Genomic DNA, 27,264 nt, shown 5'->3' with positions numbered 1-27,264 from the left:
TCACACCTGACTGTGTGCTCATGTCCGCCAGGGAGCAGAGGGTGACTGGAATCATGGTCTTCATCCTGACAGGCATCTCCGTCTTCCTGGCTCCTGTCCTGAAGGTGAGGCTCTGCCTTATCACCCATACAGCCCAGGGGCCACCAGCCTACCGGCCGTAGGAAAGGCAAGGTGTGACCAGGCCAGGGGGTATTTCACTAGTCATCACTTACTGTGGTGTTGCATGGTCTGCTATCACTATTGCCATCATGTCGGCTCCGTCTCCATCCCCACCCCCAGCGGCCACTGTCACCTTCCTGGAGGACATTCGTCCCCAGGGAGGTCAAGAACTATCAGAGCTGGGCCAGTCCACATTGCCATGCTCTGGCTCACTCCAGATCTTCTTGCTTTTCCCACTTACTGGACATAAATGTTGCGAATGGGAACCCAAGCTCTTCTACAAGCACCGTCTCCACGTCTTCGTCTTGTGTATCTTGGGCACAGGAGTGACTTTTCCCCAAAAGCTTGAAACTCCTCTTGCTCCAGTTGCATCAGCTAGAGGATGCTATAGCAGCGGTGCGTCCAAGGCTGTGTCCCTTAGGAGGTTCTCTTTCCAGTCAGGAGTGAGGTAGTCCTGGCAGGGCCCACCACTCTTCTCTCCCACCTCCAGTCCCTAGTCATGGGCCTTTCCTTCAACCCGTACTCACATGAGACTTTTCTTTATGTGTATGTGTATGTGCGCTTGTGCATATGTGTACCTGTGTGTCTGTGTGTGTGTAGGCCACCCATGGAAGCCAGCGGTGTCAGGCTCTCCTGGAGTTTCAGGAGGTTGTGAGGCACCCAGCACAGGTGCGGAGAACTGATCCCAGGTTCTCTGCAAGAGCACTTTATGTGCTCTCAGCCCCTGAGCCATCTCTCTGGTTTCTCTACCTTGTTCCTGAGACAGGGTCTTTCACTGAAGCTTCACAACATTGCCTAGGCTGGCAGCAAGCTCAAGGCTCCCTCCCCCCTCCACCGTCACAGTGCCTCTGCCCCTGGCCCGTCCACCTGGCTCCTGAGCTTAAACCGGGCCTTGTGTTCTGTGCAGCAAGTACTTTACTGACTGAGCCATCTCTGCAGCCCAAGACTTTCCTTCCTTACTAAAGTTAGCCCACTTCTGTAGCCATCCCTCCCCCAATCTCTCGGAACAGCTGGTTCTGAGGTGGCCCTGCAAAGAGGAGTGAACACACAGATGCACCTGATTCACTCTCGATGACAAGCGTTTCTGTCCTGAAATAAATGCTGGGCACGCCTGAGTGGACAGTGCGCGTGTGGGTCCTTCAAAGGAATGTCTCCATTGTGCCTGGAACGGATCACACACAGATGGGCGGGTACTTTCTGTCCATTTGAAAGTGGTTTGCAGGCCGGTGAGATAAGTCAACCAGTAAAAACGCCTGTTGCTGAACTGCCAGGCTGAGTTTGGTCCCCTACACCATATGAGAGAGGAAGAGAACCAAGTCCCGAAGGCTCTCCTCTGACCTTCATACCTGCTCATCGACCTGCACACATGAACACACGCACACACAATCAGCCAATCAGTCAGCCCGTCAATCTATATATGTAAAACTAAGTAGAGGCTGGAGAGATGGCTCAGTGGTTAAGAACATTGGTAACTCGTACAGAGAACTTGGGGTTTGGTTCCCAGCGCTCATATGGCAGTTCAGAACCATCCGCAACTCCAGTTTCAGAGGATCTGACACCCTCTTCTGGCCTCCGTGGGCACCAGGCACACGTTATGCACACACATACATGCACACAAAGAACACTCAAGCACATATAAAGTAAAAATAAATCTTTTAAAAATGAGTATATTATTTTTAAATTTAATTAGATGAATACAAGTAATATGGAGTGAAAATAAAACAGACCTTAAGAGCCAGGCCTGATGTCACAGACACGTAACTTGGGAAAATGAAGCAAAGGGTCGCAAGTTCAAAGCCAGCATATGCTGCAGAATGAGTTCTGTGCTGGCCTAGGCACAAAATAAATAGTGAAGCGAAGACTAGGGGAGCCGTGGTAAAGTGCTGCCTAGCGCGTGGAAGCCTGGGGTCAGCAGTGGTGGCGAGCACATGCGAAGCCCTGGCGCAGTCACGGGCAAACCAAGACCCACCTTCGTGGTTTCAGGGATGGAACCCAAAGGCTTGTGAGTGCTCTGCTGCCAGGCTGTAGCTGCAGACCCCAGAACCACCTTCAGTTTACTTGTGGGGGGGCGGGGGGCACGCGTGTGCACGAGTATGTGCTTTGTGACAGGCGGAGGTCAGAGCAAGCTTGGAGAGGTCGGTTCTCTCTCCCCACCTTGTGTGTCCTGGGCGTTGAACTCCGATTGTCAGACTCCGATGGGGCCCAGGCCATCTCCCTGGCCCAGGTCATATTCACTTACATGAAACAGTCTCCAAAGGACCATCTGATACTGTTGTGTAAGTGTTTGTGTCCAGAACCACACTCATCTCAGAAGAGCGTGACGTAGTGAGCAAAGGCTCCTCTGGCACCTTGCAGACGGCAGCTCCCATCTCCGTGCCGGTGTCAGAGTCAGCTGCGGAAAGGTTCGGCAATCCAGCCGTTCCGCACCAGCCTTTTTCTATGCATTTGAACTGAGCACGGAGCAGCTCGGGAATTCCAGCATGGTCTCCACTCTTTTGTCCCACTGACCATGTGGTCAGTCCCTTTATGGGCACACTTAGTGTGCGCTGTGTGTAGTGCCAGTCTTTTATGCTTACACTTGGACATCCGATTTTGTGCTAACATCGTCTGTCTTAGTCTAAGGCAGCAGGCCCACAGCAGTAGAAAGAAAATAACCGAAATGAGGGTGGGCGTGGAGCTCGGTGGCGCAGGTGCTTGCTTTGCTCGGGTGAGGCTCTGGGGTCCATCCGCAGAGTGGGGTCAGGATTGTAAACCACAGGGTTCCTGGTTTGAGCATATCAAGGCCTGTTAGAGTAAAGGCTTTGGGGGCTGGAGAGATGGCTCAGTTGCTAAGAGAGCTTGCTGCCCCTCTCCCCGAGACCTGAGTGGATCCCAGTGCCCACATCAGGCAGCTCATAACCACCGCTAACTCCAACTCCAGGGAATCCAACCCCTTCTTCCGGCCTCTAAGGGTACACATGCTCACGTGGCACACACACACAGGTACAACACAAATTAAAATACAATCTGTGTAAAGATAGGATTTCAAAAGTATTAAGGTCTTTCCAGCCAGTGCTGAACAACTGCTGACACGAGATGAGGACCCAGGGCAAGAGAGTTCTACCCGGAAGCACAAGTGCGGCCGGGGCGCTGCTGACGTACGGCGCAGCTGAGCGCCTACAGTCCATCTGTGTGGAGGCAGCGAGGAATGCAGCGCCAGGCCGAGGATCAGGAGCTGCCCAGGGCTCCGGGCGCACTGTTTTCAAAGTTCCAGGGCTGGAGTTTAGCTGCTAGAGTGCTTGCCGAGCATGTATGGAGCCTGGGGTCCTTTCTCATTCCACCCCAGCACCTCACAGCTCAGGCACTGCTTGAGGTAAGATCTTTCAGTGGCTCCTATACTCTTGAGTGCAATTTGCACAGTGCTCACTTGCTGACTTTTCATGTTGTTTTATAATTAGGACAGTTTTCACAAGCCATGTGTCAGCAGGAAGATTCAAGGTCCATCTGACTTTTTAAATTTTAGCTCAAATGCTTTGAGATTGAAGCTTACAACATCTAGATCCAAATCTTTCTTCGTGCTTAAACACTGAACAGTCTAACTTCAAAGAGATCCCTTGCAGCTGGGCGCGGTGGCGCACGCCCTAGTCCCGGCACTCGGGAGGCAGAGGCAGGCAGATCTCTGTGAGCTTGAGGACAGCCTGGTCTACAAAGAGAGTCCAGGACAGCCAGGGCTACCCAGAGAAACCCTGTCTCGAAAAACAAAAACAAAGAAAAAAGAGATAACTTGCTTGCTCAGATGTCTTAACACTCTTTCTCCTTTAAACAGTTATTTCACTCCTAAAATTCTGTGCCTGTGTGTCTGTGTGTAGATAGGTGCCATGAGTGCAGCTGCCTTGGAGGCCGGAAGCGGGTATGTGATCCCCAGGAGCTGCAGTTACAGGCGTGAGCGGTGCCATTAGCCACAGAATGCTCCCTCCCGCCCGTCTCAACATTCTTTAACGGCAGCTGCAAGTGAGGCCACCCATATTGGTATCAAACTTCATGCTTGGGAAAGTGTTCTCCCAGGACCACCCAAGAGCAAGGCCTGACGGCCTGGCTTCAGCAGCAAATAAGGCACAGATAAGGGGGAAGAAAAGGAACTGACATGCAGCCTGGACAGGCAGTAGAGAGAGGCTTTTAGAAACCTGGAATGATGGAGTGAGGCAGTGTAAACAATGTGGTTCCATTTTTCGGAAATGCAAAGAAACTGTCGTCCTTGTTTGCAAGGAAGGGCATGGCATGCACTATACTGTCAGTGGCGACCTGGGCCTCTTAGTTCATGTAATGCTGTCGATAGCATGTGTCTTCTTCCGCTTGCTCTTGCTCAGCTCACCAAGGCCCCAGCCCCTTCAGTGACTGTCCCCTGAGGAGGGGGGCAGGCCCTGGTGGGGCTGGCAGTGCTCACTGTAAGGCTCTGAGTGGCCAGGAGAGCAGCCAGTACTGGAAGGCAGCTGCAGGCCGGCCTGGTCACCCGAGCTCAAGTATTGTCCCACCCCTATGGCCCATTCACATCCTCTGGCTCCAGATCTGCTCTTGGACCTCAGCTCCTTCAAAATCTAGCTCCCTGGCACTCTCTGTGGTTGGCCAACACTCCTGTCCGTCACCAAATAGCAAGGAGCCTCCCCCACCAAACCTCTGCTCTCGTTTCAGTACATCCCTATGCCAGTGCTCTATGGCGTCTTCCTGTACATGGGCGTGGCCTCCCTGAACGGCATCCAGGTAAGGCGGTGTCCTCTCCGGCCAATACGACCTAGAGTCAGAGCTTCATATCTAAGTGTGTGCTGCCCAAACTAAATGCTTGCTGCCCCAGTTCCATGCGGGAATAATGGTAATGATGCTATTTCCATTGACTGCGCCAACAAAATGACTATACTAGGTACTTTTATAGGTAACATATAATCTATGTGATTAGGCCCTTGGACCTCCATTTTACAGGTGGAGAAACTGAGGCTCAGAATTTGAAAGCCAGGTCAAGTGAACTCTGATGAACCTTTCCTCCCCACTTCCCTAAAGCTAGCCTACAAAAGAAAAGATTTTTGTTTTGTTCTGATTCAGGGCCCCAGGCAGTTTGTGCTGCTGTTAGGTTGGCTGTTTTCCCCTTAAATATGTTTTCCCCTATTCCCCTAGTCACTATCTCCAGGCTCAGGGCTCTTTACCTATGTCACACATGCCTAGATACCACTAGACTGTCACAAGGCCTGACTGGGAGCCCCCTCTCTGAGACCCTACCAGGTCATCACTTCTGCTCCCCTAGTCCAGTAGGCCTTTGGCCTTGGAGGCCGACCTCCCGGTTGAGTCCTATGCCATATTCTTGCCAGTTCTGGGAACGCTGTAAGCTTTTCCTCATGCCAGCCAAGCACCAGCCGGACCACGCCTTCCTGCGCCACGTCCCCCTCCGCAGGATCCACCTGTTCACCCTGGTGCAGATCCTCTGCCTGGCACTGCTCTGGATCCTCAAGTCAACCATGGCTGCTATCATCTTCCCCGTGATGGTGAGGAGGGTGTGGGCTCCTTTGCTGCTCAGCAGCGCCACCAGGAGGTTCAGTGCCAGGGAGCAGAGAAGAGTGCCAGAGTAACAGGACCCTGCAGGGACAACCTCTCTGCTGAGGTCAGGGCAAAAGTCTGGTGGGCAGGAGGGATGGGGTGGGATTGGAGAAGCAGGACAAAGCAGAAAGCCAAAGCTAAAGCCCCCAGCCCTGAATCTGAAGTGTGGTAGTAAGCCTTTCACCATGTAAAGCAACTGAACTTTAAAAGATAAGCGGATCATGAGGGGGCAGAAACCATGCTCATCGATTCAAGAACTTAGGAATGTATACTGGGCACAGTGACAGCGGCCTGTGATCCCAGCACTAGGGATGCTGCGATCTCAGGCTGGCTGGCTGGCTGGTCTCGGGGATGATGGAATGGGTGCAAAGACACTGGCCACAAATGAAATCGGCCAACTGGGCAGAAAACACAGGCTCACCATTTTCTCTGAGCTCCCACGGAGCTTCAGTCTTTCTGCCCATCTTCCCACCCCAGATCTTGGGCCTTATCATTGTTCGAAGGCTCCTGGACTTGATTTTCTCCCAGCATGACCTGGCCTGGATTGACAACATCCTCCCAGAGAAGGAGAAAAAGGAGACAGACAAGAAGAAGAAGAGAAGAAAAGGGGTCCATGAAAACACCGATGAGGAGGTGGGGACAGTGAGTGGCCTGGGCAGGGGACAGAGACTGAGAGGCTCTCAGCTGCTTCTGCCAGGGTGAGGGCTGGTCTTTAGGGTGGCACAGGAAGATAGCCGTCTGTGTTGTCTCGGGGACTGAGACCTCACCTGTTCCTGTGATACCCTCAGGGAGATCAGAGCTAGTGAGCTTCCCTGCCTAGGAACAGGTGACGGCCGCAGCCACCCTGCCAGTACTGTGGGTTCTCAGGACCATTTTCAACGGCAAATCCCTGGGGCAGAACAAGCTCCAACATGAAAGACAGCTGGCAGGCTGAGAAAGGAGCAGGTCTGGGGGAGGGTACAGTGGAAACTCAGTGCGCCTGGACTCCAGGTGGGTGGCCCTGGTAACGAGCTTGGCTTGGGTCTACCCAAGGGCTAGACATGGAGAAACTCATGTCTTCACTGAGAGTACAGTGACCCCCTGGGGCCCCACCCGCTCCTCTCCTCTACCGTGCTCCTTTTGCATCCCAGCCCTAAAACATGCAGGGATTCACGAAGCAAGGCGCTAGTCTACACTGTACGGTAAATATCAAAACACGAGGCAGAAAGATGTTCTGATTCAGCCACTCATTACAAATGATGGCAACTCTTCCCCAAGGGAACAAGACCTCCCAAGATGGATATGAGCCAACTGTCTCAGAGAATGGAGAACAGCATTCCTACTTTGATCATGCTCTCTCCTGAGGCCTTGCCCAGGTCCCAGTGTCCCCTATTTGACTCATCCACCCTAGTCTAGGGATACCAACCCTTGCAGATAAAAGCTTCCCAGGCAGATCCTTGCCGACTGGTGAACAGTGCTTGGCCACCCTCTAACTGGAATGACTTCCCTGTCTTAACTGATGTTAACTCAAATTTATCTCGTGCTTTAACAAAGGAAGAGAGTTCTGGGGCTGGAAATATAGCTCAGTTTATAGAGTGTTTGTCCAACGCTTCCTAAGCTCTGGGTTCGATTTCTAGCACCTTCTAAAGCCCTTGAATTTTTGATTCTCCTATCTCCCACCACTGTGACAGTGCCTGGGCTGGAGGTTGCTATCTGTGTAGCTCTGGGGTGCTGGGCCTCCCACCAGCACCCCAATTCAAGGGCATCCCCAGGCACATAGTGGGTTCGAGGTCAGCCTGTGAGAAGGAAGGGAGGAAGGAAGGGTAGGCTAGAGGCCAAGCGCCTTAATTTTAAGATCTGTTATTTTAAATTACGTAGGTGGCTATGTGTGCGTGAGTGCAGGCTCTTTGGCCCCTCGCTGTCTTTTAAAGACAGATGCTTTTTCTTTGGTTTCTTTGGTAAACATCTGTCGGGAATTACTGCAGGTCTGAGGGAAAATGCTTCTGTGTTCCATGCTTCATATACTCAGTGGAAGGATGAAGTTTGAGTCACAGAAACCTTTCTTTTTTTTTTTTTAAATAATCTATTTAATTTTATTTTGTGTGCATTAGTGTGAAGGTGTCAGATCCCTTGGAATTGGGGTTACAGACAGTTGTGAGCTGCCATGTGGGTGCTGGGAATCGAACCCGGATTCTTTGGAAGAGCAGACAGTGCTCTTAACCACTGAGCCATCTCTCCAGCCCCGTCAGAAACCTTTCTTATGAGTGTCTTTATGGCGGTGCCGCTGTAGTGGGAGTTAGTCACAGTGACTGCTCACACTGCTGATTAGACTCTCTGGGAAGACATTCCTGGCTGAGCTCCTTCCAGGGGCCTGGGCTCTAGACCAGTGGATGACTGTCACAGTGCCTCGGAGGGCCTGAGTGTTTGGTCTGGGTGGGAAAGGCGGCGGCTCCCACACTGAGCGTGTGTGCATCTCCTGTCTTGAGAAGGAAGCCTCACTGAGTGATCGTGTTGGTGTTCATCTGCTTTCCAACTGTTTCTCTCCAGCCCCAGCTCCTCCCTCCCTCAGTTATAAAGATCCCCATGGAAAGTGTTCCGTCTGATCCCCAAAACGGTATCCACTGTGTCGCCAGTAAGTAAAGCACCTGCCGTCGCTCCCTTCCGACTCAGCGTCACCCTTCCACCTGCTCCCCTGAGGACTCCCTCTCGTAGCTCAGTGGTCTGAGTGTTTTAGATGCTGGGGACTCCTGCACCAGGGAGAAAAATAATGACTGGCCGAGAGGAGAGGAACTCCCCCATACGGAGACACCCCACCCAAAAGGGCACTCTCCGATCTTCACTTTAGAAAAGACCCCCATCGCTAACTTCCCTTTGGACCCCGTGGCTCTGCTGGTCTTCCGATTGTTTTAGAACATATCGCCCAAAGGGCCTCCATGTTTGCCTGAGATTGTAATGACTGAGAGTCCCCGTCAGGGCTCAGGGTTCCCCGTTAGAGAAACAGCCATCTGGATGACTCCAGCCCTGAGATTAGGCTGTGGTCCTGTGAAAGCCTCACGTGCCTGCCACTGTGACGGGGAGGTTCCTTGGGAGGGATCAGCATTGGGTCATGAGGACCCTTCTAGATCTTTCAAAGCCTGTAGCCCTCCCCAGTGATAGGCAGTCCAACCGGGACTTATAGCCTTCTGAAAGCTTCAAAGCCTGTAGCCCTCCCCAGTGATAGGCAGTCCAACCTGGGCTTATAGTCTTCTGAAAGCTACAATGGAGCCCTGATCCTGAGGCTCCTGTCACAGGATTGTCGCTCCCCTCAAAGTCAGGTGTGGCTGGCCAGCACACCCTGCCAGGGCCCTCAGGGGCCCTCGAGGACTCTGTCATAGCACAAGGTCTCTTGAGCTTCCTTCCTCTCCCCTCCCACTTTCTGTCATCCTCTCTGTGCCCTCCCATGCCTCCCTCCTTCCTTTCCAGCTAAGAGCCCCCTGTATGAGGGACTGTGGCTGAAGCCACCATCTCTGTGAGGCCCCAGTGTTGACTATGGGGTTGAAGAGCAGAAAACAGAGATGGTGAGGAGGTTCTGGAAAACTAGAACGTCCCTGGGCACCCTACTGGATCTGCCCACAGCAGGCATTTCTGTCTCCCTCCAGGAAAAAGATCTTGCAGTTGGAGTTACTCGCTCTGACTCTTCCTTCAGCGGTTCAGAACTAGATCGAAGGTAAGGGCTGCTAGGTGCTTTTCTGTTTCGTGTGCATGGGTGTGGGGTTATTGACTGGCCGTGGACGACTGTCTCATCAGTGGGTACACTCATAAAGGAATGACTCCCTCTCCCAGCAGCCATAAACTGAACACGGCTTCTCAGCTGGGGCCGGGGCCGGGACCTCATGTCAGGTAAGCTCTTGTGCGTCAGACAGGAGACTAAGCAAGGCTGAATGCTTAAGGGAATAAGTCAGCTTTGCTAGCCCGCACCTGGGAGACAGGTGCTGGGCAGTCTGGTATGGGGGTCAAGTAATAAACGTGTGTTCTCATTGACATCAACATGTTTCAGTGCACAGGGGAATGCAACTTTAGAACAGGAACATAGTGTGAAATATTGCATAGAATATTGAAAGTCAACACAGGAAAAAAAAAGCAGCATAGACAAAAATGAAAGCATAGCTAGATTATCTGTTACCAGAAGCTTGGGTAAATACATACAAAGGATCAAAACACAAGGACTAAAACAACAGCGGGGTTAGTCGTCACAGGAAGGAAGAGGGACAGAGAAAAGCCAACTAGAGAGTAAAGGTCAGGTAGAGCGGGAAACATTTGGGGGAAGGACTAGAGAGGCAGCGCAGTGTTTTGAGCGCTTGCCTCGCATGCAGAAAGCCCTGGCTTTATGAAACCAAGAATGGTGGTACGTGTCTATAGTCCCAGCACCGAGGAAGCAGGGGATCAGGAATACAAGGCCATCATCATTTGCTGTGAAACAAGTTCAAGGCCAGCCTGGGTTATAGGAGACCCTGTCTCAGGGGAAAAAAAAAGAAAAAAGTTTTTTTTTTTTTTTTTTTTCAGGGAAATATTTAAGGTCCAGATGCCAGGAGCCCTCATACCTTGGCATTCTTGATGAGAGGTCATGCATGAAGACAGAGCTGCATGCAGCAGGTCCTAGATATGACTCCAGCTGCTTGGGAGTCACAGTGTCAGGGTGTGTGGGCGCCTGTAGAGGCCAAAAGGATAGCGGATCCCCCAGATCTGGAATGGCAGGCAGTTAGGAGCCAACAACACGGATGCAAAAGCTCCTCCACAAGAACAGGTGCTCTCTAACCACTGGCCATCGCCTCCAAGATGTTCCTACTAACCCAAATCTTGAACTACTCCTTCTGCAGGCAAGAGCCTACACCAGAGAGGGACTTAAGAAACCTTAAATGACGCAGAGCCACAGAACAGGATCACAAATGCAGAGAAGTTGGTTCACTGGAGGTGGTGCTTGCCACGCGCACTGGCGTTTCCCAGTCTGTGAGAGCAGACAGAAGTAAAGGTGTTCTCCTCAGAGGAGACCAGGCTCAGTGACTAGGCCTGGCGAGACAGAGAGGCCTCAGAGCTGGAGGGATAGAGGTTAAGTTCACTGGCAGCTCTTCCAGAGGACCCAAATTTGATTCCTAGCATCTACAGGGCAGCTTAGAACGATCTGTAATTCCAGTTCTGGGTGATCTGAGCCCCTCTCTTGGACTCCCAGGCACAAGATACACATATGGTATACAGACATATATGTAGGCAAACCTATATACATTAAAATAATAAATTTTTAAAGACCTGCCAGGCATGAGGTACCATACTTGGGGTCATTGAGAAACGTGCAGACAAAGGCACAGCACCATTGTGAGAACAAGCATGGGCACACAGAGGCTGGCGACCTCAGGGGATGAGCTTATCTAGGACAGAAAGATCTGCCTGACGCACAGGCTGGGCCAGAGCAGAGGAAGAGAGGCCAGTCCAGGCCGTGGGAACAGGCCTAAGGCGACATTTGAAAGCACACCTACAGGGATTGGTGAGCAGTCCAACTAGAAAAGTGGCAGTCCGAGCCCACGGGCTCTGTCTGTCATGCTGCTGGGTATACGGTCGGATTGATGATTGAGGAAGTTGACTTTGGCTGCCCTTTAAATAGGTTAAACCAGGCTGAAAGCCTAGCAGATAGAGGACACTTTGCTCTCTGAATGCACTGAGCTCATGCCTCTATGAGAGGCAGGAGGATCAAGAATTCAAGGTTATTCTTCGCTACAAAGAAAGCTTGAGGGCTGGAGAGATGGCTCAGAGGTTAAGAGCACTGGCTGCTCTTCCAGAGGTCCTGAGTTCAATTCCCAGCAACCACATGGTGGCTCACAACCATCTATAATGAGATCTGGTGCTGTGCAGGCAGAACACTATATGTAATAAATAAATAATAAAAATAAATCTTTAAAAAAAAAAAAAAAAAAAGAAAGCTTGAGGCCACATGAGACCCTGTATCAACAACCAACCAAATAAAAAAGGCCAACAAAATGGCTTGGCAGGTTATAAGGCACTGGCCACCATACCTGGTGATCTGAGTTCAAAGAATGTTGGCCTATGCCTTTAACCTCATCACTGGCAGAGACGGGCCAGGCTCTTTGAGTTCAAGGTTAAACCCGGTCTGCATAGTATGTCCCTTCTATAAAAACAAAACAAAACATGTTTGAAGTTTAAGCTCTGAGACCAACATGGTGGAAGGAGACGATCAACTTATGCGTTGTCCTCTGCCTTCCACCCTTGTGCCCCAAACACCCACAGATAAATAAACATAACAGTTGTTTGTTTGTTCCCGAGACAGGGTCTCACCTATGTAGCTCAAACTGTCTTGAACTCAGATCCACCTGTCTCTGCCTTCTTAGTGCTCATAAGAATTTTTGTCTAAAAAAAAAAAAGCTTGCATTCATGTGATGCACATACATGCAAACACCCACACACATAGTTTGTTTGTTTGTTTGTTTGTTTGTTTTAAGTTGGTAAGCAAAGCCAGGACTTTTCCTGATCTGTGAGCCCTGATCTGTGGCTGGCGCTGAACAGATCCAAGTCTAGGTCCTCACTCTTCTTTCCTGCTTTGTCCTACTCAGCATCACCTTGCACTTCAAAATCTCTTGTCCGGCTTCACCAACTTTCAGCTACCCACGGAGCCCCGTCTTCATGGTGCCACAGGTGAAGATAGAGATGGAGCCTGACCTCAGCTTCACAGATGAGGGCTACGGGAGAGAGGCGGGCACGGAGACCACCCTCTAGCAGACTCGGCTCTTCCCAGCTGGACACGGGGCAAGGGCTGGCCTTGCTAGAGGGTGTCAGCCCTTCATTGTCTCCTTACCCACTGACCGTGCAGAGAACTGGAGGCTTTTTAGTGCCATCCGACAGACACAAAGCTCTCTCCTTCCCTTTGCAGTTAGTAAACTGTCCAAAACGGAACCATACGGCTTAAAATGCCGCCCAGCATAGCTCTAACCCTTCTAAGAGGAAATATTTTCCCAAGTTACAGGTAAGATAAATGGGCAGTGGTGGACTTATATTTAAAATATATACTGATTTAGTATCTTCTATTTAAAATAAATACCGATGTAGTGTCTTTTAAAGATTAGGTGGAAATCTAAACGCCTTGAAGGTCTGAGTGTGTTCTGCAGGGTTGATGTTTGCAAATGCCCAGGAGGCCTGTCAGTCCCCTCCTCTGGCTCACGTTAGGGCCTCTGTACAGTGAGCTCTGAAAACCCAATCCTAAAATTATTAGTGGAAGAACCTGTGTGTGGATGGATTGTTTTTGTTTGAGGTGGGTGTTCTCTATGTACCCTCAGCTTTCCTGGAACTCCCTATGGATCAAGCTGGCCTCCGAACTCAGAGATCTACCTGGCTCTGAGCGGATTGTTTTTAAGGCAAAATAGTGCTCACTAACTGAACTCTAAAGCCACATTAGGTCAACCAAATGACCTTTTAAATGTCACTGGCACCCTAACCTGGACTCCGCTTATGGTGCATTTGAATAGGACCCCCTTTTTCCCTGCACAGTTCTGCAACAGCTACAGCCCAAACTCCCAATCTCACCAACGTTGCTGGTTAGGCAGCTAATGTTTATAATCCAACTAGTACTGGTCAAGTGGTTGAAGAAACACCATTCCCAACTGGAGTTAGACTGCCAAGCTCTTCACTGATCCAAACCCTTTCCCAGATAAAATTGTTCATCTTCCTCTGTACCAATCCTGGGAGAGCTAGCAACACACGTCTCAAGGCTTCACTGATGCGTGATAGCACTCCATCCAGATTAAACCGTAGCATGGTCCAGACTCAGAGGGAAGCGTGCTTTGTTAATCAAATGAGCTGGGAAACTGGTTAGCTTCTAAACGGTTGATGTAAATCAATCCATGTAATTTTTACCTTAAATATCATTTATATTTTGTATATACATGAACTCTTTAGCCTTGGTAGCCTTTAATATGTTGGTGTTATTACTTCTCCATTCACTTAGGAATTTATTTTCTATTTCTAATGTAAACTGCACTTCAATAAAACTTAATTGTGTCTGCTTATCGTGTGCTGTGTTTAATAACTGAGGGAGGTCAACAGTTGTTGCCTAGAACATGGACCATACCCAACTTATAAAACTATTCCCAGCAAGGGAGCTGGAGAGATGGCTCAGTGGGTGAGAGCACTTGCTGCTCTCGCAGGAGGCTTGAGTTTGCTTCCTAGCGCGCACATGACTCGATTCCGGGGGTGTGGGGCATAAGGCCCTCTATTGGCCTCCACATACAGCATGCACATGGCACACACAAGCCCACAGCAAGTGTAAAGAAGCAAGCCACTTGCAGAGGACCATGGAAGTAGGTCCACACTGCAGGGCTCGCCCGTCTCATTCTACCGGGGGCTGCCTAGAGCAAGCACTGAGTCTTCCAGCCAAAGTCCAGACACCCAGGAGAACTCCGAGACGACCGTTGAGCTTGCAGCGCCCAGCTGATCACACTGTTGCAGGGATAGTGTGGGGGTGACACGGATAGGGACGGGGTGACATGGCTCCGCAGCGCCCATGGGCACCTGTGCTGCACGCAGGCCAGTCCTCTGACTGGCGTATGAATGGAGGGAATGGCTTGGCTGATGCCCTGGGTCACTTATGGCTCCTCGTAGGGTGTGCGTGATCTAGGAACAGCTGGCTGAAACATCGGGTACAAACAGTTAGGGTTAGGTCTGACTGAGACAAGACAGCATTTCAGAAACTCACTCCACACCAGACAGATGTGTTTTATTTAAAAACAAAAACCCAGCAACAGCAACGACACCCTTTAATATGAAAATCTGATTAAACCTTCTGTTAACTCAAGCTCCTCGATACCTTTCAGGAGAGCCAACTGGGTACATGAAAGTTCCACACGAGCTGCCCTCATGATTATCGCACCCAAGTTTTGTTTTTCAAAAGACAGGCTTAAGACGTATGCCAGAGAAAACAGACACACTCTCTAACAGTCTGAAATTTAAAGTTTAAATGTACCGCAAAAGCAGAACATGACAACACATCATTTATAAAATGAGCTTTTTGATCCTAGAAAACTAAAATAGGGCAAGCTCACAGAAAGAGGGTAACAGCGAGTGGGGAGAGCCTGAAGCTTCCCCAGCGAACCAGCTGGCAGGGCTTCCGTCCACCACCCCAGCCGACTGAGCTCCCGCAGGGAAATCTGGTCACGCGCTGGCGTGCACAGAAAGTGACAGAGTACCCCGTCCTCACGCAGCGAGGCCATTTCTTCCTTTCCCGTAGTTTTCTCTAAGAAGTTTTCCTTTGGTTTGAAAGTTGAATTCAAAGGCTTGGGACCTAAGATGAGTCATCAACTGGTATTGGAATAGCACTTAGGAATGAGAGCCCCAAAAGGCAGACTTTTTGATGAAGTTCAGCTCCTCTTCTCAGCATAAGGATGTCTTCCATGCATCACCAGGTCAAAAGCAGGACACTGATGGGCACCCTGGTGAGGTCCTGCAGAGCCACGCGCCACACACCCACACACACCCACACACACTCGGTTAAGCTTTCAATAAATACAAACATCATCTTAAACCATTTCAACAGAATAAATTAAAAACCCTGCCCCCTGTGGCCCACTCTGCCTCAGGCCGGCGCAGGGCTGCTAGTTGGTGGCGACCCCACGCTGCTGGGACTTCAGCACCTCCAGCTCCTCAGGCCGCAGCACTTTCTTTGCAGCAATAACGGTGTTCTTCATTAGCATGGCCACCGTCATGGGACCAACACCCCCAGGGACAGGAGTGATATAACCGGCTTTCTTCTTGACTCCTGCGTAGAAACAAGACAGGCAAGCTACGTCAGATACGTGTGGCAAAGATTACATGTATCATTTGTTATGAAAGAAAAGCGTTCAAAGAAGAGCAATAAGATGTAAGAGCCGGGCTGGAGAGACGGCTCAGTGGTTAAGAGCACTGTCTGCTCTTCCAGATGCCCCGAGTTCAGTTCCCAGCAACCACATGGTAGCTCACAACTGTCTATACTGGGGTCTGATGCCTCTTGTGGTGTGCAGGTATACATGCTGTCAGAGCACTCACATACATAAATTAAATAAATAAGTCTTTTTAAAAGATGTGAGAGCTGATACCCACGGGAGGCCTCCCCTCTTCTGAGGAAAAGGGGAGGAGAGGTGGGTGGCGGGGAGGACAAGCGACAGGGAAGGGCTGGGGGAGAAGAAAAAGGGAAAAAAGTGTAAGACCCTTTGTTAGCTTCAAACTGGGTAGGAAAAACAGCATCCCTGGGGCTGGAGGAATGGTGCAAAGGTTAGGAGCATTGGCTGCTCTTGCAAAGAAGTGGGCTGGCCTTCCAGAACCAGCATGGTGGCTCATGACCATCCCTAACTCCAGCTCCAGGGCATCTTTCAGCACCAGGCACACATGTTACACATACATATACATGCAGTTCCAACACCCATACATACGAAATAAATCTTTAATTTTTAGAATTTGTTCTTTTAAACAGCACCATAGGCCAGGGCACAGCTCGGTTGTAAAGCACTGGCTGTACAAACTCGGAACCCATGTAAAGAGCTAGCGGTGGTGGCGTGTGCCTGCAGCCCCAGTGCTGGGGGCAGATGAGAAGATCCCTGGGTCTCACTAGTCAGCCGGCCTGGACACCTGCAAGCTCTGGGAAAACACTCCAACGCATGAACTGAAGACACGAAGGGCACACAGTGATATACAGACAGACACACACGTAACACACACCAACATACGTATGCAACACACACATGCACCCACAATACACACACATACACCACACACACTCCACATATAACATGTAGACACATACATAGAGCATACACACATAACACAGAAACACACCACACAAACATGATTATACACAAAACAGAAACATAACAGACACACAACAAATACACAACACTGACACATAACACAAATAAGACACACCCACACAACACACATACACGCATTTCTTTAAAAAAAAAAAATGGCATGTATAGCCAGGCATGGTGGTGCCTCCTGAAAGGTAAAGCACAATCCTGGAAGACTCCAGCGTAAACCTCAGGCCTCCACACACATGCAAACACAAACATACTCCTGTGCCCATACACACGCTGTAAGTGATTTAAACAATATTACCACAATAATACAAGTTTAAAAAGTATATGCTGGGTGCAGTGGTGCCACGCCCATAATCCCATCACTTGGGGAGGCAGAGGCAGGTGGCTCTCTATGAGTTGGAGGCCAGCCTGGACTACAAAGCAAATCCAGGACAGCCAGGGCTACACAGAGAAACCCTGTCTCGAAAGAAAAACAAAACAAAAAATGTTATAAAAAAAGTAAAAAGAAAATGATCCGTCCTAAATGCCCATGAAAGATAGTATTTATTTACAGATTTATGTTTTCAAAAAACTATACTAACTACCTTCAAAATCCACATCTCCAACCAGCTTGGGCTTTGCGGTGACAGGATCTTGAACTCGGTTTATTCCCACGTCGATGACTGCTGCCCCTTCCTTGATCATGTCCGCTGTGATCAGATTTGGAATGCCTGTGACAGAGAGCAAACAATCAGCAGGCCGAAGGCGGCCCACGTCATTTGTAAACTGTCGTTTTAGGTTCATTGCTTTTCCGTACACAAACGTTTTGCACCACGTGCCTGCAGTGCCCGTGGAGGCCAGAAGAGGGTATTAGTCACAGGCTAGTATAGGCGGGTAACTGGAAGAACTTACTAGCATGTGTTATAATCATTTAAACACCATGTGGAAATACTCTGAGGGTTAGAAGTACCCTCCTCCAGGCTACAACTAAGTGGCAGGTCAAGCATTCCACCTGCAGCGTCAGCTCCATCTCTGCAAGCATCTCAAAGCATCAGTGCTGGGGAGAGCTGGTGGGGTGGCAGGAGGGCGGGCGAATGCTCAGGCAACTCGGATGGACACACACACACTTCTTTCTATACGCTTCTTTGGAGCTCTTACCAGCGGCAGACACCACAATGTCCGCGAGGATCGTGTGCTTCTTCAGCTGCTCTTTGGGAGTGTGTCGGTGAGAGATTGTAACTGTGGCATCACCTGAGAGGGAAAACACATGCCTTGAGTTGCAAATCCAGGCGGGGATGGAGGTAAGCTTCTGCCATTCCCAGCACTGCAGAAACTCAGCAGCGCCTCTGGAAAACCACGGTCTTGGCACAATTTCTAGATGGCTAATTGTCATTTATCTCGTACAGCCAATACTTAGGGCAAAGAGAAAGGCCAGGAGGTAAGCAGGCCTGCCAAGCATTCCCACAATTCCTGATAGCTTGAGTCCAACCCCAAACCTCAGGACAAAAGAGAACACACATGCTTTCTCTCTCACACTCTCAGATGCGCGCGCGCGCGCACACACACAGAAATAAATGAAATAAAAATTTAAACACAATTAATACTTGATATGGCATCTAGCACTGCTTTAAATTCTATCCTTTGGTGTCATATGTAATCATATTTGTTCCATTTCCTATTTCATAATACTTTAAAAGACTTTAAAAGAGTTTTGCCTCTTCAAAAAAAAAAAAAAAAAAAAAAAATCACCAGAATTACTCAAGGTCAATTTGCTCTTTAATAATGCCAAAAGGTACCTGAAACTGCAGTTTTGCTTTGGGCACAAAGTTCATTATTACATTTCATGTAATTCCTGACTTATCGTTTTTTTTTTTTCAGACACACTGGTCATGTCAGTTCGCTCCTCAGCAGGAGCCTGTTTCTTTTCCTCCCAAATGACACAGAGCAGAACAGCAGCTTGGTTTGTGTAAGAGGGCTTGCTAGTGCTGTCCAGGCCATAGCGGACAATTTCTAATTGCCTACAACCAAGCTTTATTCAAAACTAACACCTGTCTGAGTCCAGATCCAGGACCCCTGGTGGCACTGAGTGCAGCCTTCCATGACGGCTACTTTCTGAGTGTTGACAGTGGTCACAGGATGGTTTCTGAGAGTTCTCACACAACAGGAAAGGTAACTTCCTCACCCCCAGGCCGTTCGTGGGCTCCGTCCGTGTGCAGCAACATTGCAATTGGCATTCCAACGTTTTTTGACCTGCCAGCTACCACCACATTCTTCCCTAAGGTCGGAATGCCTGCAAAAATAAACAACAATAAATAAACACACACACACACACGCACACACACACGCACGCACACATACACGCACGCGTGCTCAAATGGCACAGCAGACACCAACTCTGAATAAACACAATCAAAGCCACATCTGACAATGTCTCATTGCCTACATCCATGCTTTACTCAGAACTTGAATTTTTTGGAGCTGGTCGCACAAGAAGTGAATCGATCAAATACATAGATTTGCTCTTAGAGTTGTCCTGGTTTGTCTCAGAACATGCAGCAGAGGAAGGCAGGCGGCCCAGGTCATGAATCCAATCATTGGAGTATCAGCCGAAGAGAAAGTGCAGAGAACACAGAAGCCCTCCAAACCAAAAACTGCCCCAGGGGTCCCTGCTGTGGCCACTGTTAACTCTTACACTTCCTTCTCCAAGGCCTGTAGAATAGAGCAGAGCCATCCTAAGCAACAGCCAGGAGGTGAGCCCTGGAGGGTGGGAGCCTGGGCTGCGGGCTGAGGCGGGGTCTGATTACAGATTGGGAATGTCTGCATCACATCTATTTACGCATCAGCACTGGACAGGCTTCGGATTTTCAGACTGGGGCTGCCCAGCCTACACTACTTCCATAATCCTAACAGAAATGCGACTCAAATACACACCTACCGGTTCTCTTAATTATCTCCCACACGCCCCACGGGGTGGCCGGCAGCATTGAATACTGGTCCAGGCACATCCGCCCCACGTTAATGACATGAAAGCCATCAACGTCCTTGTCAGGGGAAATGGCGTTGCAGATCTTCCTCTCATCGATGTGCTCTGAAAAAAGAAGTCGCGGTTATGATGTAAAGGCTGCCCTGCTCCAGGGCGTCTGGCTCACTGTGACAACCACTCCCTTCGCCTTGACAGGGAGATGCACAGAATGAGGGAGCAGCAAACCTAAGTCAAACACCACAGCCAATGTACTCTCCCCACCACTCCTTCCAGCGGCTTTTACATCAAGATCGCAGCTGTCAGGCTGCAAGGCAGGACCGCATCACCAGCACTTCGAAGGCTGAGGCAGGACTGCTGCAAGCCTGCGGCCAGCCTGGATGGGGCCGTGAGAACAGTGAAAGGGTGAGTATTTTAAGCACTTCAAACAGCAGCAGAGCCAGCCACTGCCCAGAAAGCATTACTTATTTTTAAAAATACTTTTTTTTTTGTTAAATGTGTATGAGTGTTTTGCCTGCACAAATGTATATATACCAGGTTTGTGCCTGGTGCCAATGGAGACCAGAAGAGAGCATCAGATTCCCTGGAACTGGAGTTAGGGACAGTTGTGAACCACCATTCGGGTGCTGGGACTTGAATCTGGGTCCTCTGGAGGAACAGCCAGTGCTCTTAACTGCCGAGCTATCTCTCCAGCCCAAATCACGGTATCTTTTGAAGCTCAAAACTCACCTGGGAGTGGCAGCTGAACAAGGAGGCCGTCTACGTTCTCATCATTGTTCAGTTTCCTGATGGAATTCAACAGCTCTTCCTCTGAAACTGAGGCTGGTTTCACAATTGTCTCACTGCTGATTCCTGCGTAAGACAGGTCAGGCTTAAGAGAATGTGGAGGGACACAGCTCCACACCGTAGGGCTTGAATAAACGCTAAGTTCTCCTCTGGGGGCGGGGGAGAGAACACCAACATGAGCATCGGAGTGGGTGCCCTCCACGGGAACTAAGCGAGCTGCCCACAGGACCCTTCACAGACAGCACACTCCAACACGAGCTCAGGGCTCCTCATGCACTGCTCTGTCCTTAGTCAATGACCCCATTTTGAGACAAGGAGCCTGAGACGCAGATAAAATGGCAGCTAGAGAGTGGAGAAATGCCTCAGTAGGATGTAGAGGCCTCTGTGATGTGCTTAGACAGTTAGTGGTATGAAGGAAATGACTTGACTTCTGGGAAGTGGCTTTTGAGTTCTTCACTGATTGGGGCTGCTTCACTGAAAGGGGGATGGAAGATTTGTGTCTGTCCTCGAGGCACTGCAGATTACCATATGAGAGCAGCTGGCTCAAATGGTCTGTCTGCTCAGGGGACAGTCAGTGGTCTGAGCACCTGGTGTCCTCACTTCTGACGTGGCTAAATGACCAACCCATGAGCCGGTCACTGACCCAACACAGAGACTCTTATTGCTCAGGGGAAGCAAATGTAAAAATGTGCTCGAGGTTACAGGCAAAATGCTAAGGTTAAGGATAGACTCGAGACCACAGCCCAAAAGCCACAACCCGCCCTCCACCGAAAGCCCTCTAGTAGGCCAGTTCTTTCCACAGGAAAGTTTTTGGTTCAATTTTATCACACTAGCCTTGTGTGTTTGAGTTTTCTGTTTTTACTTTTGTTGTAGAGGGTGTTTTTTGTTTTGTATTTTAGATTTTTGAGACCAGGATGACCTCAAACTTGCTATGTGGCCAAGGCTGGCCTTGAACCTGGTCTTCCTGACTCCCACAGCACTGGGATTATGGTGTGAACCGTCACTCAGCATGCATTAGGGCGGCCTTACCTACACAAACACTTCAAGCCGACAGCAGTGGGGCTCTGATGCTGCCACTTACCCACTTCAGCCGCTGCCCTGGTCTTGTTGAGAACATAGGAGTGACTGGCAGGGTTGTCACCAACCAGAATGACACTGAGGTGCGGCCGTTTGTTGCCCAAGGCCACCCACTCTTCCACCTCCTCCCGCACTTCTTGCTTGATCTGCTGGGCCAGCTTCCTCCCAGAAATGACAACAGCTTCATTTCTGCAGAAGGTGACACAGTTACAAAAATGAAACGATCCAACTAGAAAAAGTTGTTATTAGACTCCACCACAAAAAGGCTGGGTTTACATGTGAGATCTAAAGGATGGTTTAAAGGCGGTCATGGAGACCAAACTCGTCCTTTTGGAGCACAGAAGTTTACGCTGCTGACCGCTGGCACTTGCCCAGGTAAGATCAAGTCCCAGGGCCACCGCCTCATCATGCCCGAGGTTTTTATTCCGTGGGCGTTTCCCCGGCCCCTCGCTACTCTGAAGCTAGCAGGTTTCTCTACATACTGGCATTCCACTTGAAGTCTGTGTTGTGCTGACGCTGTTACAGTATGTGGTCATGTCTCCTAGGGAGCGGAGCAATGTTCTCTCCTTTGTAAAAAGGTTTGTTTACTTTTATTAGATGCGTACGGGGGTTTTGCCTGCTTATGTGCATGAATACCGTGTGCAGTGCCACGGAGGTCAGCAGAGGGCATCAGATTCCCAGGAACTGGAGAACAGACGTGGGTCCTCCACACGAACAGGTGCTCTTAACCACCAGCCGCTCTCCAGCCCAGTGAACTGGGCTTTCAGTTTGCCAGTACTGTGTAACTAGGTGTCCCTCTTCAAGCCTGCTTCCAAGATGCCCGCCGCACCTACAGTCAAGTCCCTTTTAAAAATGCCACAGGATTGTTTATAAACCTAACACAATTGCAATTTCTATGCGAACAGTTGTTATATAATATATTGTTTATGAAATAACAGGAAATAAAGACCCACAAATGTTTAAAATAATGGAGAGGACTTGATTATATATAACTTATGTCATGTGGTTAGACCAGTAAACACCCTACTGGGCATGTCAAATTTCAAAATGCCTGCCGCTGCCCAGCCCCTTCTGGGGACTTTCTGATAGTGGGTGTGATGGTTAGTGTCAGCTTGGCAGGATCTAGAATCAGCTGGAAGACAGGCCTTTGGGCATGCCAGTGAAACAGCATCGTCTTGCCTGCTTTACTTGATAGGAGCACCCATACAATTACGGGCGCCACCACTCTCTGACAGATGGGTGTGGGGAAGGCAGAAGCAGGTGGAGCTCTGTGAGTTTGAAGACGGCCTGGTCTATAGAGTGAGTTCCAGGATAGCTAGACTACATTTAAAAAAAAAAAACCTTGTCTTTGGAGGGAAGGAAGGAAGGAGGAGGGAAGAAGGGAAGGAGAGAAAAAAGAAGGGAAGGAGAGAAGGAGGGAGGGAAGGAGAGAAAGAAGGAGGGAAGGAGAGGAGAGAAGGAAGGAAGGAGGAGGGAAGAAGGGAAGGAGAGAAAAAAGAAGGGAAGGAGAGAAAGAAGGAGGGAAGGGGAGAAGAAAGGAAGGAGGGAAGGAGAGAAGGAAGAAAGGAGGGAAGGAGAGGAGAGAAGGAAAGAAGGAGGGAAGGAAAGAGAGAAGGAGAGGAGAGAAGGAAGGAAGGAGGGAAGGAGAGGAGAGAAGGAAGGAGGGAAGGAAAGGCAAAAGCAGAGAAAAGCTGAGTAGCAAGAATCATCCTAACTGTGGACATGTCACCAGCTACCTAAAGCTCCTGCTGCCTGGAGGTCCCCACCATGACGGACTATCACCTTGAACAGTCGCTTTTGTCAGGGTATTATCACAGCAACAGGAAGGAACTAAGACTGGGGTAGAGTCCTCCTCACAAGTGGTTCTCTGCTCTATCCCCCTGTCCATTCACAGCTCACATTCCAAGGTTATCTATGGCTACACAGATAGTCCAAGGCCAGCCTGAGTACTTGAGACACTGAAGGGTTGGGGGAATAAGGAAGATGAATACACACTAGTAAGGAATTATACACGCACACACGTGTGCACACTGTACTCTGTGAAGATTTAGCTTGTACTTCATAAAAAGTTTCTTTGGAAAGCATAAATGCAGAAAAAACAGTAGAAGTGCACTTGGACCAAAAATGACGACTGACGTTAGGGACACTGGGTTCTGAGGAGGCCAGTGTTCCAGGTCCTAATCTCCGCTTCACAGAAGGTTCTGGGTGTTATGCCAATTTACTAACAAAAAAAAAAAAGAAAGAAAGAAAAAAAAAGGGGGCTGGAGAGATGACGCAGTGGTTAGGAGCACTGTCTGCTCTTCCAAAGGACCTGGGTTCAATTCCCGGCACCCACATGGCAGCTCAGAACTGTTTGTGATGCCAATTCCAAAGAATCTGACATCTTCACACTAATGTACATAAAATAGAATTAAATAAATTATTTAAAAAAAGAAATAAAGACAGAGAGAAAAACAGACAGGCAGACAGACAAAGCAACACAAACTCAGTTATACTGTAATGACTTCATAATTTAACAGTGGGCTGCTTCCCACTGCCCTGAAAAACATGAGCCATTTACTACGCTTCCTCCATCTCTCTGCTAAGGGCCAAATTAAGTCACTGCTTAACAGGCTAGAAAGAAGAGATCTAATAAAGTTCTAATAAACACCAAAACTAAAATCCAAGTCAGTAATATTTATTTTCCTCTTAAACCAACAGTAGTGATTCTCCAGTCAGTTAGTATCTGGGAGGCAAACAGCTATCAATCAAGGTATGCTGGTAAATGTTCTGCTAATTAATGGGCCGGTAATGAGAAACAGCGAGGAGGGGGATGAAACCAATACTCCCTGAACACCAGCTATTTTGCCAACACCTTTACATAAATTACTCTTGGCTATCGTGCCCATTATAAGAGCCCTGTTTTATACAGAAAACCGGTAACAGTAACAAACAAGCTTCAGGTGTAAAAAATATCTACCACCACCCTCACTGACTCCTCGCCCAGGCTACGGCACTCTCCCTTCGACCATGCAGTTTGTCCCTGAACCCCAGACAGAAAGGAGAGCACTGCCATCATCCAATGTGCAGGACAGTTGGCGCAGATCGCCTCCAGCGATTCGGAGCCCACACTTCTCAGAAGAGCAGAAGCGGAAGCCCGAAGCGCAAGCCTTCGCTCTACCTCTTTGGGTAATGAATTACAGGATCTGACACATGTATTCCACAGACACACTCGACCAGAACTCAGGAAGAGAAAAGGCACAACAGGGAAGTGGAAAATGGAGCTCAAATCGGCAGGCCAGTCGGCATCAGATCTCGGAAAACCCTGAATAATGCCGCTGCAACTCCTCCACCACTCAGCACGCTCCGCCCCAACACGCAGGGCCCCAGAAATGTCTAACATCCTCCGCTCGGGAAATCACACCTGTTTCCCCTTCAACCCGAACAAAAGTCCCACTGTGGAAGGCGCAGCTTTTATCGGTCCCAAAGTTTCAGTCTCAGACTATGATGTGCTGGAGGCAAAAACAACCACTAGTTTCTACAGGGCACAGGACTGAGGCAATGCAAATGTGCAGATGTTCTCAGGGAGCATCGCGAGGCGCCCCGAGGTGGGGAAGGAATCCACAACCCCTCAGTCTCTTCTTCCTAGGCTCAGGGATGGGAGTTTGAGGTTCAGAAAGATCCGACGAGTCAATGACCCCCTGAAGGAAATGCAAACAGAACTTTCCCTGCATTCCTCATGGTTTGTTTTTTTCCCCAATCAACATTGGAGGGGGGGGGTTCATTTTTTTCAACTTTTAAGGATCATGGTAAAATACACATACGAAATTTACCCTTGTGACTTTTTAAAATGGTTACTCTGAGGTTGGAGAGGGAGGAGTCTCACACTGCAGCCCAGTGGCTGGCCTTTAACTCACTATGTAGTCCAGGATGGCCTTGAACCCGCAGCAATCCCCCGGCTCATAAGCAACCCCGGCGCGCCGGGCCCCGGCGGTATCAAACACTTTCAGAACAGTGTGCCCGCCGAGCGGTCCACGTGCAGCGCGGGAGCCCCACGCCGGAGCCCCCAGCACGATGCGCCCTCGCTCCGGCAGCCCGACAACTGCGGTCAGGTGTCGCCTCGGTAGCCCAGGCTGTACAGCCGGTGGCTCCGCGGTGGGCTGCGGGCCGGGCATCCCGCGAGCCACACCCACGCGGGAGGAGGGAAGTCGGTCCCCGGAGCAAGCCCGCTCGCGGATTTCATCAGACTGCAGCAACCCCGGCGGCCGCTAGGGCCCGGAGGAGCGGCGCTCCCGCCCCTCGCCGCGGCCGCCGGCTGGACGGTCCCCGCCAGGCGTCCGCCCTCCACGTGCGCCCTGCGCCACGTCGCCCCGCCACACCCTCCGCGGCGGCCGGCCGCGGCGAGACGATGCTCCGGGGGCACGGCTGTCCACGCCGCGCCCGGGACCCCGGGACCCCGGGACGCGCTCCGACACTCACCGCACGGCTGCCAGGTGGAAGAGCCGCGGGCGGGCGTGGCAGCCGCGCGCAGGGCGCAGCAGCCGCACCGCCAGCGCGGATAACAGGGAGGCTGGAGACATGGCCCGCGCCGGTGCCTGCGCCGGAGAGAAGCGCGCGCGCGGGCCGCGAAGCGATACCACCGGCCCGCGGAAGCCCCGCCTCCCCGCGCGCCCATTGGCCTCCGAGCCGGCCGAGGAACCAATAGGAGGGCTCCAGTCTACGTAAGTTTGGGACCACGTTCTGATTGGCTGAAGGAGTCAAGCCCTAGCCAGAGGCAGCAGTGGTCCCCTCAGGCCGAAGGGCTCTGGAATTCATCCATTCATCCAGCCAGCCACCCACCCACCCACTCTCCCTTCCATCCATCCATCCATCCATCCATCCATCCATCCATCCATCCATCCATCCATCCATCCATCCACCCACCCACCCACCCACCCACCCATCTATCCATCCATCCATCCACCCACCCATCTATCCATCCATCCATCCACCCACCCATCTATCCATCCATCCATCCACCCACCCATCCATCCATCCATCCATCCACCCACCCACCCACCACCCATCCATCCATCCATCCATCCATCCATCCACCCACCCACCCATCTATCCATTCATCCATCCACCCATCCATCTATCCATCCATCCATCCACCCACCCATCTATCCATCCATCCATCCACCCACCCATCTATCCATCCATCCATCCACCCACCCACCCACCACCCATCCATCCATCCATCCACCCACCCACCCACCACCCATCCATCCAACAAAAATCTGAACCACCTACTGTGTGCTGAGGACCTGAAAGACACTAAAAATATTGTTTTAAAAGAAAAAAATCATCATTTGACAAAATTATACTGAAAATTGATCCGGAATCATCAAAGGATGTCAAAACAACAGGGTGAAACTTGAAAAAGGGGCTGGAGAGACGAGTCAGCGATTTAGAGTGCTTACTGCCGATGCAAAGGACCCAAATTCAATTCTGAGCCTCCTAATGGCCAAAACCTCTTGTAACTCCAGCTCAAAACCTCCTACAATGCCTGCTCGTGTGACAAACACACACACATACATACCCAAAAAGAATCAGACACTTTCTGGCCTCCGAGGGCCTCCACGCACACACGTGACGTACACATACTTTAAAACAAAGCTTTTATAAGAAGTTTGCCAGGGGCTGGAAAGATGACTAAGTGGTTGAACGCTCTGGCTGCTCTCCCAGAGGATCAGAGTTCCATTCCCTGCACCCATAGGACCGCTCACGAGAACACAGATCCATGCAGGCAAAACGCATAAAATTTAAAAATGAACAAAATTAAGGCTTTTATTTGGGACAATAAAGAACTTGACGTACAGGAACTCCACGAGGAGAGCAACAGAACCAGAAATTTGAACACAGGGGTCTTCCCAGAGACTCATACTCCAACCAAGT

At 50.2% G+C, this 27,264-nt stretch overlaps 2 protein-coding genes across 3 annotated transcripts in view; one reads left to right on the top strand and one right to left on the bottom strand.

Moving 5' to 3' along the window:
* Positions 1 to 13,741, top strand: part of Slc4a5 (solute carrier family 4 member 5) — an 80,646-nt gene extending 66,905 nt beyond the window's left edge. For both annotated transcript variants that reach the window (XM_021654697.2, XM_060383470.1), the window contains 7 exons: positions 32 to 104; positions 4,828 to 4,896; positions 5,496 to 5,669; positions 6,199 to 6,354; positions 8,248 to 8,332; positions 9,339 to 9,406; positions 12,300 to 13,741. In XM_021654697.2, the coding sequence (XP_021510372.1) occupies positions 32 to 104; positions 4,828 to 4,896; positions 5,496 to 5,669; positions 6,199 to 6,354; positions 8,248 to 8,332; positions 9,339 to 9,373 (592 nt within the window). In that variant the 3' untranslated portion in view covers positions 9,374 to 9,406; positions 12,300 to 13,741. The remainder of the gene's footprint in view (positions 1 to 31; positions 105 to 4,827; positions 4,897 to 5,495; positions 5,670 to 6,198; positions 6,355 to 8,247; positions 8,333 to 9,338; positions 9,407 to 12,299) is intronic.
* Positions 13,742 to 14,420: 679 nt separating this feature from the next.
* On the bottom strand, positions 14,421 to 25,964 carry Mthfd2 (methylenetetrahydrofolate dehydrogenase (NADP+ dependent) 2, methenyltetrahydrofolate cyclohydrolase). Its single transcript, XM_021654682.2, has 8 exons — positions 25,807 to 25,964; positions 21,353 to 21,537; positions 20,215 to 20,337; positions 19,441 to 19,593; positions 18,688 to 18,795; positions 17,664 to 17,756; positions 17,111 to 17,236; positions 14,421 to 15,493 (listed from the first exon to the last, which is right to left on the bottom strand). The coding sequence occupies exons 1-8, from the start codon at positions 25,905 to 25,907 to the stop codon at positions 15,330 to 15,332; spliced, it is 1,053 nt and encodes a 350-aa protein (XP_021510357.1). The 5' UTR covers positions 25,908 to 25,964; the 3' UTR covers positions 14,421 to 15,329.
* Between the last annotated feature and the right edge of the window lie 1,300 nt (positions 25,965 to 27,264).

The sequence above is a fragment of the Meriones unguiculatus genome, chromosome 5 (assembly GCF_030254825.1).
Source record: "Meriones unguiculatus strain TT.TT164.6M chromosome 5, Bangor_MerUng_6.1, whole genome shotgun sequence".
Lineage (NCBI taxonomy): Eukaryota > Metazoa > Chordata > Mammalia > Rodentia > Muridae > Meriones > Meriones unguiculatus.
This window is presented reverse-complemented; position numbering and strand designations above follow the sequence as displayed.